This window comes from Wolffia australiana, chromosome 6 (genome assembly GCF_029677425.1).
Source record: "Wolffia australiana isolate 7733 chromosome 6, ASM2967742v1".
Lineage (NCBI taxonomy): Eukaryota > Viridiplantae > Streptophyta > Magnoliopsida > Alismatales > Araceae > Wolffia > Wolffia australiana.
The window spans coordinates 8,898,693-8,914,239 of NC_135840.1; the positions used below are offsets into that span (position 1 = coordinate 8,898,693).

Below are 15,547 nucleotides of genomic sequence, written 5' to 3' on the forward strand. Positions count from 1 at the left end.
TCCATGTTCCATTAATGTCTTTCATTCCTTTCATCAAGTTGCCCATGAATCAATAGTGCAATATGATGCTTCCTTTGCTTTGTATATCCGCCTTTGACCCGTCATCGCCCAATTAAGCTTCATCTACCTGATGAAACAGCGTCCTTATTCTATTCATGTGGTTTATGGCCATGTATAGAGCTAGCATATGTCCAAGAATTTAGAATCTCCCACCCGTCCTGTGTCCCTCCTAGTGCGCGGAGGTGGATCAGGATCTGTTGCAGCCTCATATATTATTATGTTCTTTAGTTGGACAAGGTGTCACCGAGGTTTGGGGTCCACGCGCCATTCAAGCATTCCCAAAGCATGGCTTGAGGGGTCCGTGCAAGGCCAAATAAGTGTTGGAATTATGATTTGAGTGTGCTCAGACCCTACCATGCGTCTAGCCAAAAACAAAATGATGTGACGTCTCCCAACTTGGCTTTGAAAAATTCTTGAACTTGAGGAAACACATGTCTCATTCCCTACCAGAGAGCAGAGGACCCACGGACTGGAGCCACGGAACTTTCCCAGTCCAAGCTGGATCCATATATGTTTTGAATTCAAGATCAACAAAAGATTAAGCAAGCAAACACCCAAATAATGGATGAAAAGTCACAGCACTCGTATAATTATTAGTGTACATTAGCGGAGGAGTATTGAGACTACTTTGAGAGAATGATATGATTGCCAGCTGCAGGGTTGGACGCTTCACCATCCCAGGCAAAGGCAAAAGTCAAACTGGAAGAGGACAGTCAACTGCACAAACTATGGGAAGAGGTCAAAGGAAACTAAGAAAATCAAAGAGTAGTGCTGGCTACGCCTACGGTTCCGGAGGCCTAAAACGTAGTTGTGAAATTCCAAAGAGAGGACATTGAAGGTTAGCTACAGATTATGGAACAATGCTTCAAGAACTCGAAAATTTTCAGATGGAAGACTTGAGAGGGTTAAGTCATGTTTGGAGGGACCTGCACTTCAGATATATATATGGACTGAAGATTGATGTACGTTTGAGGGAGGAACGATTTCAAACTTCACATAGGGATGAGAATTGGGAATTGCAATCAGATAATGTTATGCATCAGTACTTGGATATCAAGCAAACAGGATCTGTCAAGGAATATAGAGCTGAACTTGAGAGGTTTTTAGTACTGCCAATGTGAAGCACACGACTTGTATGTGCTACGTACTTGAGAAGACATGAGACTGTTGTCCTTGGTATGGGGTCAACTGGACATACAATTGGACCATTGGCCCCATCTCGACGACTAAATGTTCATACAGCCTACTTCTGTATTATTACATCTATAGCACATTCCCAGAATGAAATGTTGAGCAATTTTTCCCTTTTTCTTGTCTCTTTTATACCTCATGTTCAGATGGGAAACTTGACATGGTACCAGCGCTGTTGTTCTGATGAGACAAAGCCTGCGACTGTTGCTGCCATTTATCTGGATTCCTCACTGGTTGCTTGACTGTTTTACCGCATCAACCAGCACTCTGCATCGACCGGCGACTGTTGACTGGACAAAGCTGTCTTTCTTCACTGTTCACTCGACCAAATTTTCCTATTGATCGAAAACTGTTGACGAAGCAAAGCTCTCGTCCTTCATCAACAGTTCGAATGTTCTCATCGGTTGGGCCTCCCTATTTGATCGACCATCTATTGCCTTTGCAAGTTCTTCTTGGTTAGAATTGGGTCTCAGAGACACCAAAAGACTTGTGGTATCGTCGAACCCTGCTGAACCAACAAAATTTAACTTGTGTTTCCTCTCTGTTAGCCGCAATTCTCAGGTGAGATTGTTTTATTTACCACATTCCTTTCTTCTAGAAGAAGCGGGACATTTTTTTCTTAATAAAAAGTGCAACTTGTGGCAACAAAGAGACAAAAGTTGTGGTAATCTGGGTTCAATGTCAGGGACCATGCATCTCACGATAGTTGGTACTCAATCTTCCCCAAATCGAACCAAGAAACCTTTTTACAGTTCATAATCTATGCCACTGGACAAGATGTGAGCAGAACATTTTTTGACCAGGAGGAAAATTTTACCATTTTGACCATTGATTCGCCAGCATCCACATAATTCTTACTTGAATTAGCAATCTGAGGAAGACGTCCTCTTCACCTAGCTCTTATATTCTATGCTTCCTGCACCAAGTCATTCCTATATGGACTCTGATTCCGTAAAGGAATTGAAAATGAATCCAACCTAGCTGATTCGGTGGATCGGTTAACGTATGATTCTGGGATAGAGAATACATAACGGGTCGATGATTCCGAGATCAATGGACTGTCTTGGCATATGCAAATGAGCTTGAAGTCCTTTGGAAAGAAATCGACTTCTGTGGTCCATCTCGCAATAATTCAGTGCATAGAGAATACATTACGTGATTGAGTCTACTGTCACACAAAGGGACAACGCAGAGTTTGAGATGGTTTGAACCGGGAACACAAGCTCAGCTTTCAGGAAACCATTATTCAAGTCAGAAATGAAGGAAGCAGACTGGGATTCACCTCGACTGGCGATCATGAAGTTGACGTCAAAATACTGCCTATGTAATCAAATCTCAACAGGAGGATGAGAAGATCAACACAGACAGATACAGATCCTGGGCCCCCAGAATTAGCAGTGCGCATGTCGAAAGGGGAACAGCCTTAGGGAACAACCAAATGCTTATCAAGCTACTGGACGGAAGGACACGATGCATCCAAATCCCCCGAGTCTCTATTTCTGGCGAGACCCTACAGCAACATCTCCACAACATAACCCGAATTCCCCCACACCTCCGCCTGGTCTCTGAATCCAGAGAAATCTACAACGAGACCATCATCTGCTCGTCTAATGATGGTCTCTACCCGTCCTGCAGTTTTCTACTCCGCCTTCGTGGTGGTTCTGGCTTCAGGAGAATGCGACAGCGCCAACAGGGTGACGATGGCATGCACGCAAAGATCCCACAAGGAGGTAACTACGGAGGACGCTTCAAAGTAGGGTCCGGGGAAAGGAGGGGGGAGCCAGGACGATACTCACTGGGGGAGAGCGACTTGAGAAAACATTATTGGCCACATGATCTGGAGAGCCACACAAGGACCGAGGGGCTACAGGACGATGCATCTCTACAAAGGGTGCCAGGTGGGAAGGCACCCAGGCTAGACAACAGTAAAGTTTAGGTGGCCTGGTAGTCGCAAGGAGACCCCGGGCTGGCATGAGTCTCGGGTTGCTCAGCCCATGTCCAGTGGCCTGGTGGGATGCGAAGACCATCAAGAGGCAAACTCCACAATGGTGGGTACAGCCACACGAAGAGAGAAGGGTTCGTGGTACGAGAGGACTGGGAGGATGCTCCCGAAGACACGGAGGGAGGATAGCGGAGCAACACGCAATGCAGGCTCTTTGCACCGCATCCTTGGCAACCTGCAGAACAAGTCGAACAGACCTACAGGAGACGATCCGCATGAGGGAATGGGAGAAACAACGCGATGGAGTCGCAGTCTCCCTCACCAAGCCAGGACGATGCTTAGACAACGCTCTGCGTCACGGGGGGAAGAGAGTCATAACAGAACGGGACGGTCAGAACCTCTCCCAGTGTCCAGCAGAATATGCACTGTTGATCAAATGCCAGAGGTACAAGAAGTGGATGGGTGGGTGAGAGTCGGTCCATGACGACAACGAGCTATCTGTCGGCCAGAGCTATACAGAGTGGGAGGGACTGAAGAACACAGTTATCGATGTTTGAAGAGCGGCCACCCGGCAAGGGAATGTCGGGGAAAGCTGGTCTGCCTTAGATGTTGGATGACAGGCCATCATCAAATGGAATGCCCAAGAGATGATAGAGATGTGGTCAGACAGACATACCTCAACCGAAAAACTCATGGCCCCAAGGGCCCTCAACCTCAACCAAAAGATGACAACATTTGGCAAAATGGAGCACCGGCAGACCACCAGGGAACCCTGATGGGCAGCCTAATCGGAGAGGTCCTGAGCGGCTCCCCTACAACAGACGAGGTTCGGAAGGGTCTACATACAAAAGTTGCAGCCCTCACCAAGGCAGAGGTATGGACCCTTGAAAGCGGTAATTTCTTTCTGTGGGGAGCATCAATGGCAACTTACACATCACTGATCGGCTGGGAGCAAGCGGTCAGCGGGGGTGCACTAGTGAGATGGCGCCGGGTTCTCCAAAGCGATGGTTCAACGCGGGGATCCCGTGTCTCACACATTATAGAAGTTCGAGGCGTCCCAATGGGACAAGACCGGCGCTGGACACTTTGGTCAGACCTTTAGGCACTCTCAAACGTGTCATTTCTTATGGCTTGGAGTCGGGGGACCCAAACATAGTGGTGCTGGAGTCGAGTGCATCCAAGCAATCACGCCTCCGGCCATCCTGAACTTTTGGGGCCCAGAAGGAATCTATGAGGTTCGAATCACAACCAAGTTGCCACCGCCACCGCCACCGCAATCAGCTAATAGACAATGGGCTGCGAGAGAAAAAGGCAAAGAAGTAGCAACTCCCTCTGGGGAGGCATCAGTTTCCAGAATGAAGATGGTTGCCCAAGAGCCGAGGAGACAGCAACCAAAAGTCAACTCAGGGAAGGAGGATGACCCCAAAGAGATCTCACACAATCAAGGAGACCCGATGCAGGTACGACAGGAAAACCAGATGCCACAGACATCAGCCTCAAATGAGACACACCAGGCAGACATAGGGAAGGGAAGAGAACCAAAGAGCCAAGAGATTGTGCAGGAACTAGGAAGCACGCCAAGTAGAAGGGCAACAATTAGCGAAGGAAACAACGAAATTGTAAGTCAGCGCCCGCGGCTAAGCAAAAAGGGTCACCAAGGTAGTGAAAGGCTTGTATACAAACGTAAGAAGTTGGGCATCCATCGTGAGCGGAGAATAGTTGCATGGGCAAAGGCCGGGAAAAGTGGTCGCCTGCTGCTAGCAGCCGAATACACGGCCCGAGGTAGCAATAGAGAGGACCAAGGATTGAAAGGGGCAGCCAAACCCCAGGGTAATTGCAAAGAGATCCTCTGTCATCCCTGCAGTGCCGCAGTAGAGTCAGCTGACGAATCAATAATTACGATGAACTCTCCCAACCACGACGCAATAGAACCGGCGATGGAACAAAGGACCACGGAGGCCCCTCCCAATTGTGCTGCAGCAGAGCCAGTGGGCAATCAAACAATCACGGAGGACCCTCCAATCTATGACTCCACACAGCCTGTTGGAGAACAAACAGCGATGGAGGACCCTGTGATAAGCCACAAGGCTAAAGAGATCGCACTGAAGATCGGACTAAAGCTGGCACAGGGCAGCGAAGGGGGTGAAGATTGTTTTCCATGAAGTGTATCTCATGGAACGTTCGTGGACTCCACGACGAAAATAGGCGCGGAGTAGTGGGAAGGTATCTGAGAGAATGGGGAGCCACCGTGGTATGCCTACAAGAAACCATGCTTGAAAAGTGTGAGTTAAGAGAATGGAATACACTAGGGAGGCGCTTTCTTGATGGTTTTTTGGTGGCCAATGCCATAGGGAGGTCAGGGGGTGTCGTGGTGGCATGGAATGAGCAAATCTTTTAAAAAAAAGACACGTGGATGGGTCAGTTTGCTGTGGCAGTCAAATTAAAACACATGAATGACACTTTTGAAATGGACATAGCTTCAGTCTACGGTCCAACCAGTGCCTCAAGGAGAAACGGCCTATAGAGAGAGTTGGCCGATCTAGTGGGCACCTTCCAAGGGTGCCCCTTACTAATAGGAGGTGACTTTAATGTGACATTGGAAGCACAGGACCATCTGAACGGAGTGGGATGGAGAGACGTCGATTCAGAGGCTTTTTGGGCTTTCATTTCGGAGTCATTACTCCACGAAATGGGACCTATCAACTGCACATATACATGGAGAAGCACAATGGGCCATAACAGGATGTCGAGGTTAGACCGATTTTTATCTTCAGTGGAGCTGGCAGAACGTTTCCCACTAGCAGACGTAAGATCTCTCCCAAGGCCACTATCAGATCACACCCCCATTGTATGGGTTGGAAACGAAGCAAACAGAAGACCCACCTATTTCAAGCCTGTGGCTGGCCTGCGATCGGTCTGTGGCTGGCCATGGCTGGCCGGCGGGTGGTCCATGGCTGGCCTGCGGTCGGTCTGCGACTGGCCATGGCTGGTCGGCGGGTGGTCCGTGGCTGGCCTGCGGTCGGTCTGCGACCGGTCGCTGCTGGTCGTGGCTGGCCGTGGCTGGCCGTGACCGGCCAGCGGCTGGTCCGCGGCCGGCCAGCGGCTGGTCCGCGGCCGGCCAGCGGCTGGTCCGCTGCCGCCAGCGGCTGGTCCGCGGCCGCCAGCGGCTGGTCCGCGCCGCCAGCGGCTGGTCGCGCCGCCAGCGGCTGGTCCGCGCCGCCAGCGGCTGGTCCGCGGCCGGCCAGCGGCTGGTCCGCGGCCGCCAGCGGCTGGTCCGCGGCCGCCAGCGGCTGGTCCGCGGCCGCCAGCGGCTGGTCCGCGGCTGGCGCCGCCAGCGGCTGGTCCGCGTCGCCAGCGGCTGGTCCGCGGCCAGCGGCTGGTCGCGGCCGGCCAGCGGCTGGTCGCTGCCGCCAGCGGCTGGTCCGCGGCCGCCAGCGGCTGGTCCGCGGCCGGCCAGCGGCTGGTCCGCGGCCGGCCAGCGGCTGGCCGGCGGTCAGTCCGCGGCTGGTCACGGTCGGCCTTGGTCTGTCCGCGGCTGACCGTTGCTGGCCGGCGGCTGGTCCGCGGTTGGTCGCGGTCGGACCGTGGCTGGCCTTGGCTGGCGGTCGGTCTATGGCCGCTCCCGGATGGCCTGCAGCTGGTCGCGGCCGGGCCTCGGCTGGCCGTGACTGGCGGTTGGTCTGCGGCCGGTCCGCGGAGTGGCCGCGGTCGATCCGCGAGGTGGCCGTGGTCGGTCCCCCGGGTGGCCGCGGTCGGTCTGCGGTGTGGCCGCGGTCGGTCCGCGGGGTGGCTGCTGTAGGTCCCCGTGGTGGCCGCGGTCGGTCCCCGGGGTGGCTGCGGTCGGTCCCCGGGGTGGCCGCGGTCGGTCCCCGGGGTGGCCGCGGTCGGTCCGTGGCTGGCCGGCGGTGGTTCACTGCTGGTCAGCAGGAGGTCCGCTGCTGGCCGGCGGGAGGTCCCCCGCATGGCTGGCCAGCGGGTGACCTGGTCCCCCCCTCCGGTTGAAGGCTCCGTCCGCGGCTCGCCTGCAGTCCGTACGCGACGCTTGTCCACGTGGCCGAGTGGCTTGCAGCGGCCTTCCCCGTTAGGGTTTCTCGAACTGGGCTGCAGGGTTTGCTTCTGGGCCTCCAGACCTCGCACTTGGACAACCAAGTGTTTCGGCCCACTTGAGTTAGGCGGCCCGCCCTAGGAACGGGGGTCGCGAAACCTAGGTTTTGTGACCTAGCACTCCCTTCACGAGTGCGCCGCCGCCAGCGGTGTGAACGGTGATGGTGGCGGAGCCACACGCTTGGCCTTTGATGCCTCCACCTTGGAGGCTGATTCCTAGCTTGCTGGCACGTAGCTTTGCGGTGGCGGTAATGACGGATGGCGGTAGTGACGGGTGGCGGCCATGGTGGAGGTCTGATGGGTGGCGGCGGCCATGGTGGAGGACGCGAGTCATGGCGGGGGTGTCGACTGGTGTGACGTAACTGTTGGTGACGACGGGAATGGAGGCCTGTGCTGGTGGTTTGTGTGGAGGGTGTTACGGGGGCAGTCACGGATGCGAGCTGGGACAGCATGGCAGGACGGAGGCACCGGGCATGGTGGGCGGTGGCGATGACGATGGCAGCGGCGGCGGGGTGAGTTGGCTCTGATACCATTGATACGAACCTTGATCTAGGTTCGTATCGGGAGGGGGTTGGAGGACGAGGCGAGGTAGACGTTCCCGGGGTAGGAGAGTCAAAACGGGAATGAAGAGAGAGGTCGAACAGATGGGGACAGGGATCGACCAAGGACGAGCCGCCTGATGACGCGGTGAAGGGTTGACGATCGCGGGACGGGGATCGCCAGAGACTAGAAGGGAACCGAATGGCAAGGGTAGGGATCAGATTGGATGGGAGCCGGCTGAAGATCCGGTGAGATGACCACAGGGGTAGGGGATCGCTGGACAGTCAAGGGGACGGGACCGAGACGAGGAGGATCGAGACAGTGAGCCAAGACGCCGATCTTACCATAGGTCTTGACTGCCCTCCTCCATGGAGGGCTACACCTATTTATAAGGAACATAAGCAATCTACCCTAAACATCAAATTACTAAAATGCCCCTATTGGCTAAATTCCTAAGATACCCTTTGGGGGTAGAGGATCGTATCACATTGAAGTGGCCCATACACCTCAGGGAATTACCCTTCAAAGTAGAAGTATATTTATGACCACCTTCTTTGTCAAGCATTCTCCACTGACAGAAATGAATTTAAAACTTTGACAGGATGAGAGTGATACTACTACTGACCAATTAGCCTATTAATGGCTAATTGGTGAACTGTTTTTCTCACCCATCACAGACCTGAAATTTCTTATATTGTTAATGTTCTTAGTCAATTTATGCAGTGTCCAAAGCTTTCTCGCCTGCAAGCTGCACACAGGGTTCTCTGGTATATTAAAGGAATTATTTGACTCAGCCTCAACTTTCAAAGGGGTAAGCCACTTTCCCTAGAAGTTTACACAGACTCTGATTATGCTAGCTCGCAGGTTGATCCCAGATATACTGCTGTGTATTGTTCTTGACACTGTGGGAACATTGTAACTTGACATAGCGAGAAGCCAAAAGTTATCTCCCTCTCCAAAACAGTAGCCGAATTTTGAGCACTTGTAAAGGGGATGTGTGAAGCTATCTGAATTTAGGGGATTCTTCATGAACTTGGCATTCTCACCAACACGGCCTATCACAAATGGGATTCTTCATGAACTGGCCAATGATTCAGTCCAACATGACTGTACCAAGCATGTTGAGATTGATCGTCTCTTTAATCAAGACCTTTGATACTGTTTACGTCAACACCAAACTGCAGTTAACAGATATCTCGACCAAGGGATTGCCCAGGGATCAACACAGGACTCCTTTATCCAAGCTGCGAGTGGAAGATCTCCGCTCCTTCGCTAGAGGGGCGGTGTTAATTTGTAGCTTACAAGTACTATGCGCAACATGTTACTTGAGAAGACATATGACTATTGTCCTTGGTATGGGGTCAACTGGACGTACTATTGGCCCATTGTCCGTCTTAAGGGCTAAATGGTTAGATACCCTACCTCTGTTTGTGCACATCTATAGCACACTCCCGTAATGAAATGTTATGCATTCTTTGCCCTAGTCATGTCTCTCTTCTAGCTAGTGCTAAGACGGGAACTTTGACAAGTATATTTACCACTGATCTATGAGTCCATCACAACGGACATTTTCTCGAAAGGACACAAACCCAAAGTTCAGCCTGAACTGTCTTGAAAAATGCATCAGACACTGAAAACTTAGCAAACGAGCCCTCAAGGAAGACAAATGACTGCGCATTATCGGGTGGGATGGTGCATGACGTATTTCAAGGGAGGCAGACCATGATGTGATTCCCTTGGGAGAGATATCGCATCGGTTGCCAAAAGAATAGTAAACGATTTGGATCTGCTTCTTGAACTCAAGAATTTCCGAGAATAGTAATGTTCCAAGAAAACATCAGACAGTTGAAGAGTTCAGAGAGAGAGGCCACAGTAGTGCAGTTTGAGAAGAGATCAGCAGGGAGAGGGAAGGGAATGAAGGTAGTAGAAAGGACAAGCTGGATCGGCCGTGTCCGTCTCTGGTGGCGAGAGGATCTCCCAACCACCAGCCCCAGCTCTGACTTCAGCTTCGAAAATAGATCAGCCCCCTTCTGTTTCAGGGTCCCATTTTATTTATAGGTGGATTGTTGCCCAACTATCTCATCACAGATTGCCTGAGGAGCTAGGTGTGATGTCTCTTTTATGCTTCTTCCTTTTATCCATGTATGTCCAGGGAAGTCCCATATCAGACCACCCCTAGGTGCAAGATGACCAGGTTGGCAGCCAGATCAAGGCTTCAGGTTTTCTTGTTCACACAGGTAAAGGGAGCGAGGGGAACCTAGTGCAAGGGATGAATTCCCCACAAAATCTGAGGGATCAAGCAAGAAAATGGAGGCGAGGACCAAAACTCCTTTGGCCAAAGACCAGAAGAGATGATGAAGAAATGCAGAACCACTTCTGATAACGCATGAAGAAAATCTGATGTTTAAGGAGAATGAATTTGTGATAACTGTAACGAGAATTTTGGGCCGAGTCATGGGTACAAGAAGGCGTCTCAAATTTTGTTGACATCCGAGGATGACAATGAATTGATCAAGGAACCTATCAATGACCAGGATTGGCCAGAAGAGGAAGAAAAACAGGTGGAAGGAAACTTTCTGACCACTCACACTCGGTGAAGCTAAAAGGAGAGCTTCAGGCAAGGAAATCACTGTATTAGTGGATAGAAGAGCCTCGCATGAACTCCTCTGTTCCACGGTAAGCGATGCGCGTGAAGGGAATGCGGATGAGTCGACGGTCAGAGTTTTCAACATGGAGTGGAATTGCTGATAACCCAAGCAAGCAAAAGGTCCCAAAGATAATGTACAACTCGTTCTGCCAGCATTGACCCCACAAACTGGCAAGTATTGCCGGAGAAAGTACTAAATATAAGAAAAGTGGCTGGAGCAAGGGAATTGTTTTTTTTGAAATGAAAAAGGGGGTCACCAGTAAGACGGTGCCCCCATTGCCATAACTATGTAAATCATTACGAGGTATGGATGCCTAGAGGCGAAACGCGGTTACATGCCGCAGCACCACACTGAAGCAAGAGCCCTGGCGTCTTGTATGACTGCCAGAGCTACTGGTAGTCGACTCCGGAAGATGACCTCATTTCGGTGAAGCCACAAGGTCCAAAGGATGGCAAAGAGTCTTTGCCACTCGGCTTCACTCCGGTATGGCCCGCCCCGGAGCGATGTCCAGAAGGACACTACTGATCGGGTGGCCACACCCGGGATCTCTTCCGTAGTCCACACCTCCCGCGCCAGGGGGCAGCGGAAGAACAGATGGTCGCAGTCCTCGAGTTCCCCTCTGCACAGGGCGCACTCGGCTGATTCCCCCGGTCTCCATTTTCGCCGTACACTTCGCGTAGTGAGTCGACGCCTCAGCAGCAACCAGCCAAATATCTTCACGGTCAAGGGGATCTTCCGCTTCCAGATGAGGCGACACCCCCCGGGGAGGTCTGGGACAGCCGGGGAGTGAGACTGACAGAGCCGTGAGTATACCGTTCTCGCGAAGAAAACTGCTCCCCGCCATACGACCCAGTCGGCCCCGTCCTTGGTGGGCGTAAGCTGCCCCAGTGAAAGCTTCAACTCCTGGAGGTCCCTCTGTCGTTGATCTGACAGGTGCCCTCGAAAAGTCGGCGACCATCCCTCGTGCCAGCACACCCGGACCGCGGCGCGCAGATCCTGTGCTAGCGCGAACAAGCGGGGGTATTTCTCCTTTAGCCTCCCTTGACCCGACCAATCATCGAGCCAAAAGCGAAAAGTCCCCCCGTCGCCGAGTTGGGGGGTGTAATGCTGCCAAGTCAGCTGGGAGACTTGTGATATTCCTCGCCAAAACGCCGACGGCTGCCGTTGGAGTCTGCCCAGGCTGTGCCTATCCAGGCAGGCTCCGTAGGAATCTCGAATGACCTGAGTCGTCAAGCAGTCCAATGGCTAGAGCATACGGTAGACCCATTTGGACAGGAGAGCCTGGTTGGAGAGCTGAATGTCTCGAATGCCTTGGCCTCCAAATCTGGTTGGTCGGCATATGTCCTTCCAAGCCACCCGCGCTGCTCCCCGACAATCCCCTGGTTGACTGCCTTTCCATAAGAAGCGCCGCGTAATGGATTCCATGCGGGTCTGGACAGCCCCCGGTGCTCGGAATACTGACAAGTAGTGGGTTGGGATGGACGAGAGCACCGCCTTGATGAGAACCAGCCGCCCCCCCTTGGACAGCAGTCTAGACTTCCATCCTTCCAGACGCCGCTCCATGTTCTCAAGAACTGGTTGCCAGTCTCGGTCCCAGATCAAGGGAAAGTATAACCAGTTGAAGACTTCTCATAGGAACCCTTGAGCACCATTCAATGTCAATTCCCTCAATTTTCCCACTGGGAACAAGGTGAAAATGAATGGGGGTGGGGAACTTTACAATCCCTCAAATGAACTACAAACAGAAGATGAAGCATCAAGGACTAAAGAAAAAAGGAGGGACCAGTGAAGGGGGGAGATAGTCAGCATGTGCTGTAACTCATGCTGACAGGGTGAATTATCACCAGTTGTTTTAGGCAAGAAATAAAGGTTCAAAATAAGGAGGCTATAAATAGGTGTTAGCAGGGAACAAGAAGTAAGGGAATTTGAATCTTTAACTGAGTCTGAGATGGTGAAGAACTTGTGGATTGGTTGATCTTAAAACAAGGTGAACTCCGGAGCACGAGGCTGCATTCGGCCGGCCGACGAACAGACAGATCATGGTGATGGCAAGCTGATTTTTATTCTTTATACTAAGAAATACACACGTGAAGTTTAAGTATATTGTGTTGAATAAAATACACATAGACAAGCAACAATAAAAAATAGGCAAAAATTCAGTAGGATTTCATTTTAATACTGTTATAAAATGCGAATTCTCTTCCATCTCTTGCAGTGTGTCGAATCAGTGATGCGGATTTGGCTTCATGGGTACGAGGAACGAGTTTTTCTTGAAGTGGAAGCATTAATTGGGGATTGTTGGGCAGTGAAAGACATCTTCGAAGAGTAGGTCCGTGAGCAGAGTTCAACAATCTCTAAATTCTTCTGAACCGAGTTAAATTACGATGATAATTGGAGTAAAGAAGCTGGAAACAAAACCAGCATGAAATATACTAAAAAAGGAACTAACTAGCGCAGATATTTCGTCAGAGAAAAAGACGCCGCGATCAAAGCATCAAAAGCTAATCAGATTCCAAACCTGATTCCGTCATCTTGAGATCTTCCGCGATAGTGTGAACCGGATCAAAGATCGGGGTTCATAATTCAGCCGAAGAAGTAGCCCTAGAACAAGAAGGAGAGTTTGGATTAAAGCGAGAACCAACAAAGATCCCCAATAACATCGAAGACGCCGCCAGAGAACGACCGCCAAAAACAACGCGGCAATAAATCGAACTGACGACATCGACGACCGATTCATCCCCCTTCTTCAATGTTCTTGCTCGATGGCCACCCCTCTTTGACTTCTCTTCCCGAAATATTCAACTTGTTTGACCGAAATATTCAACTTTAGGGAAATTTCCCGCAACAATAAAGTTTTTTCCGCGGAAAATGCGACTTACTAAAGGCACGTGCATCACGTGACGAATTGGAATTTTCCGCTTAGGATGAATTTGTGGTATAATATTTCCACGTGGACATTTTCAGCTACCACATGCCTCTTGCGGGTGGTCAAAATCATTTCCAGCAGACTTGTTGAGAATTTTAATTGCATTTAATTTTTTTAATTATTGGAGCATGGGAGAGGATAGTTGGGATAAGTTTATTAATGTGTGGATTGAGAGAATATTAAGGGCATTAATTTTTTTAAAGGGTCATTTAGTTGAAATTTATTTGGAGAGAAACATGTAACTGTTATGGGAGGTCAATTATGAAATAAAACATGTTTGTTGTAGAGTGTGGATGGGTATATCCCCCCGTATTGGAATCAAAGGTAGATTGAGGGCTCATCCAGTATAGAACATTAGGTCGTGTATAGAGAAGGGAAGCCGAAAGCGTCATACTGATAAATTCATAAAAGACCCATGAAGAGACTTTACAAAAAAATGACACAATAAAAATAGTAAAAAATACTTGAATTGTAACGCCCGCAAACCCGTGCCTCAGAACAAAGGTTCGTATTTTCTTCATTCACGTATTGTGAATTGACTTCGTAACCTTTTATTGTTTATTTCATTCGCGCTGCGCCCCGTTCTTAACGGATAACCTTCTTCTTTCATCTTCATCGATTCATTGACTTCTTAGAAGATTCAACTTCACTTTGTAACCCGCTCGTAATCTCGCCCCTCGGAACCTAAAGTCGGAACCTCACCTAACGAGCAAAGTTGCCAAAGCGAGTCTAACAAACTTTTAACGCTACTACGCATCCTTACTTTTACTACGGTGGTTGGTAAGTTTGGCTATAGCAAGACTTGAACCTGCAACCATTAGGCTAAAAGCCCAATGCTCTACCAACTGAGATATACACCCAACTTTGAATTATGTATTGGTGCGGTAAATAAAAGGTGTTTTACTACTTTTTTCTCGTCATATCACAAGGGCATGGCTCTGTATGAGGCTCTTATTGAGGAGAAAATCTGGTCATCTTTCCAGAATAAAAAGGAAAAAGAGCTAAATATAGTAGCTCTCACTGACACCATCTACGAGAAGGTGAGAGTGTCTTTCTCTCAGGATGCCTACAGTTTGACCGAACAATGCTCTATGGTTTGTCTGGCAGTCTTTGTTGGCTCATTTGAGCACTATTCTTTCTTTATCCAATTTCACCATACCAACACAACAGGGTTGTGAGGCTCTAAAAGAAATAATGAATCTATGCTCTCTTCCATTCTAAGCTTTTGCAGAGTAGCTGGCCAGTGATCGCTCAAATGTTCCAGCACAGTGTAGTGGTGTTTGGTGGAGATTCGATGATGGAACAGGTCGAGGTTCTGTTAAAAACTGGCATTTCTTGAAGAACCTGAGTGAGAACGATAAAAGGGTTCCAGTCTTTGACATTTACTTTACAGATTCATCCAAATCCAAACTTAGATGAGGTGCGACTTTAGGAGCACGGAAGGTTACGAAGTTCTTGCAGAATGTTATGAAACAAGAACTGAAAGAAAGTCAATTTCATTTTTTTGGGGGGGAGCGAATGAATAAGACGGTTCAGACCGAGCAATGAAAATTGAGTCTACTAAACTAAAAGAGGTTCTGATTTATCAGAAGTGGTGACTATGATTCGATGACATTTGGTTCACTTCTAATGTGACACATTCCCTCTCTTATAAAAAGAATCAGTCGGCTAGAGAGCGGTCTGGGCGCTCCTCTACTGGCAGAAACCTTGGTTCGGAGGTCTTTGCATCAACATGTTACGAGTTTCTTCGTTCCATTACTTTACTTGGAAACGAATTGGGCAAGGTGAGAGTTTACAAGCGGGTGCAGAAGGGTCACAAAGAAAAGAAGTGCGCCTTGCTCTTTCTGTTTGATTTTAGAAGTCTATCCCTTTGAGAGAAAATAGGAGATAAATATTAGGACAGTCCCATCATGGTCATTCGGGTGGTTGCGAGGTCGTTGCACAATGTGGTTTGAATTTTCACCCTCGCCCTAGCACAAGGAGCCCCCCCCCCCCCACCGCACGGGCCAAGGCCGGAAAAAATGTGCAGTTTAAATCAGTTAGTTAATAAAAATACAAGAAAAATAAACGTGACTGTCATCGAGGAGTGTATAATGTTGATTTAAGTTTGTTGAGGCTGTGTGCTCAAATCCTACA

General features: G+C 49.8%; 1 protein-coding gene across 3 annotated transcripts in view; it reads right to left on the bottom strand.

The window, feature by feature from the left end:
• The window catches only part of LOC144704548 (calmodulin-binding transcription activator 4-like), a 39,609-nt gene extending 26,316 nt beyond the window's left edge, over positions 1-13,293 (bottom strand). For 2 of the 3 annotated variants that reach the window (XM_078577000.1, XM_078576998.1), the window contains exons 1-2: positions 13,169-13,293; positions 13,004-13,086 (exon numbers count right to left, since the gene is read on the bottom strand). In XM_078577000.1, the coding sequence (XP_078433126.1) occupies positions 13,004-13,016 (13 nt within the window). In that variant the 5' untranslated portion in view covers positions 13,017-13,086; positions 13,169-13,293. Of the gene's footprint in view, positions 1-13,003 lie in introns of all 3 variants that reach the window. The other variant, XM_078576999.1, reaches the window with a different exon arrangement.
• Between the last annotated feature and the right edge of the window lie 2,254 nt (positions 13,294-15,547).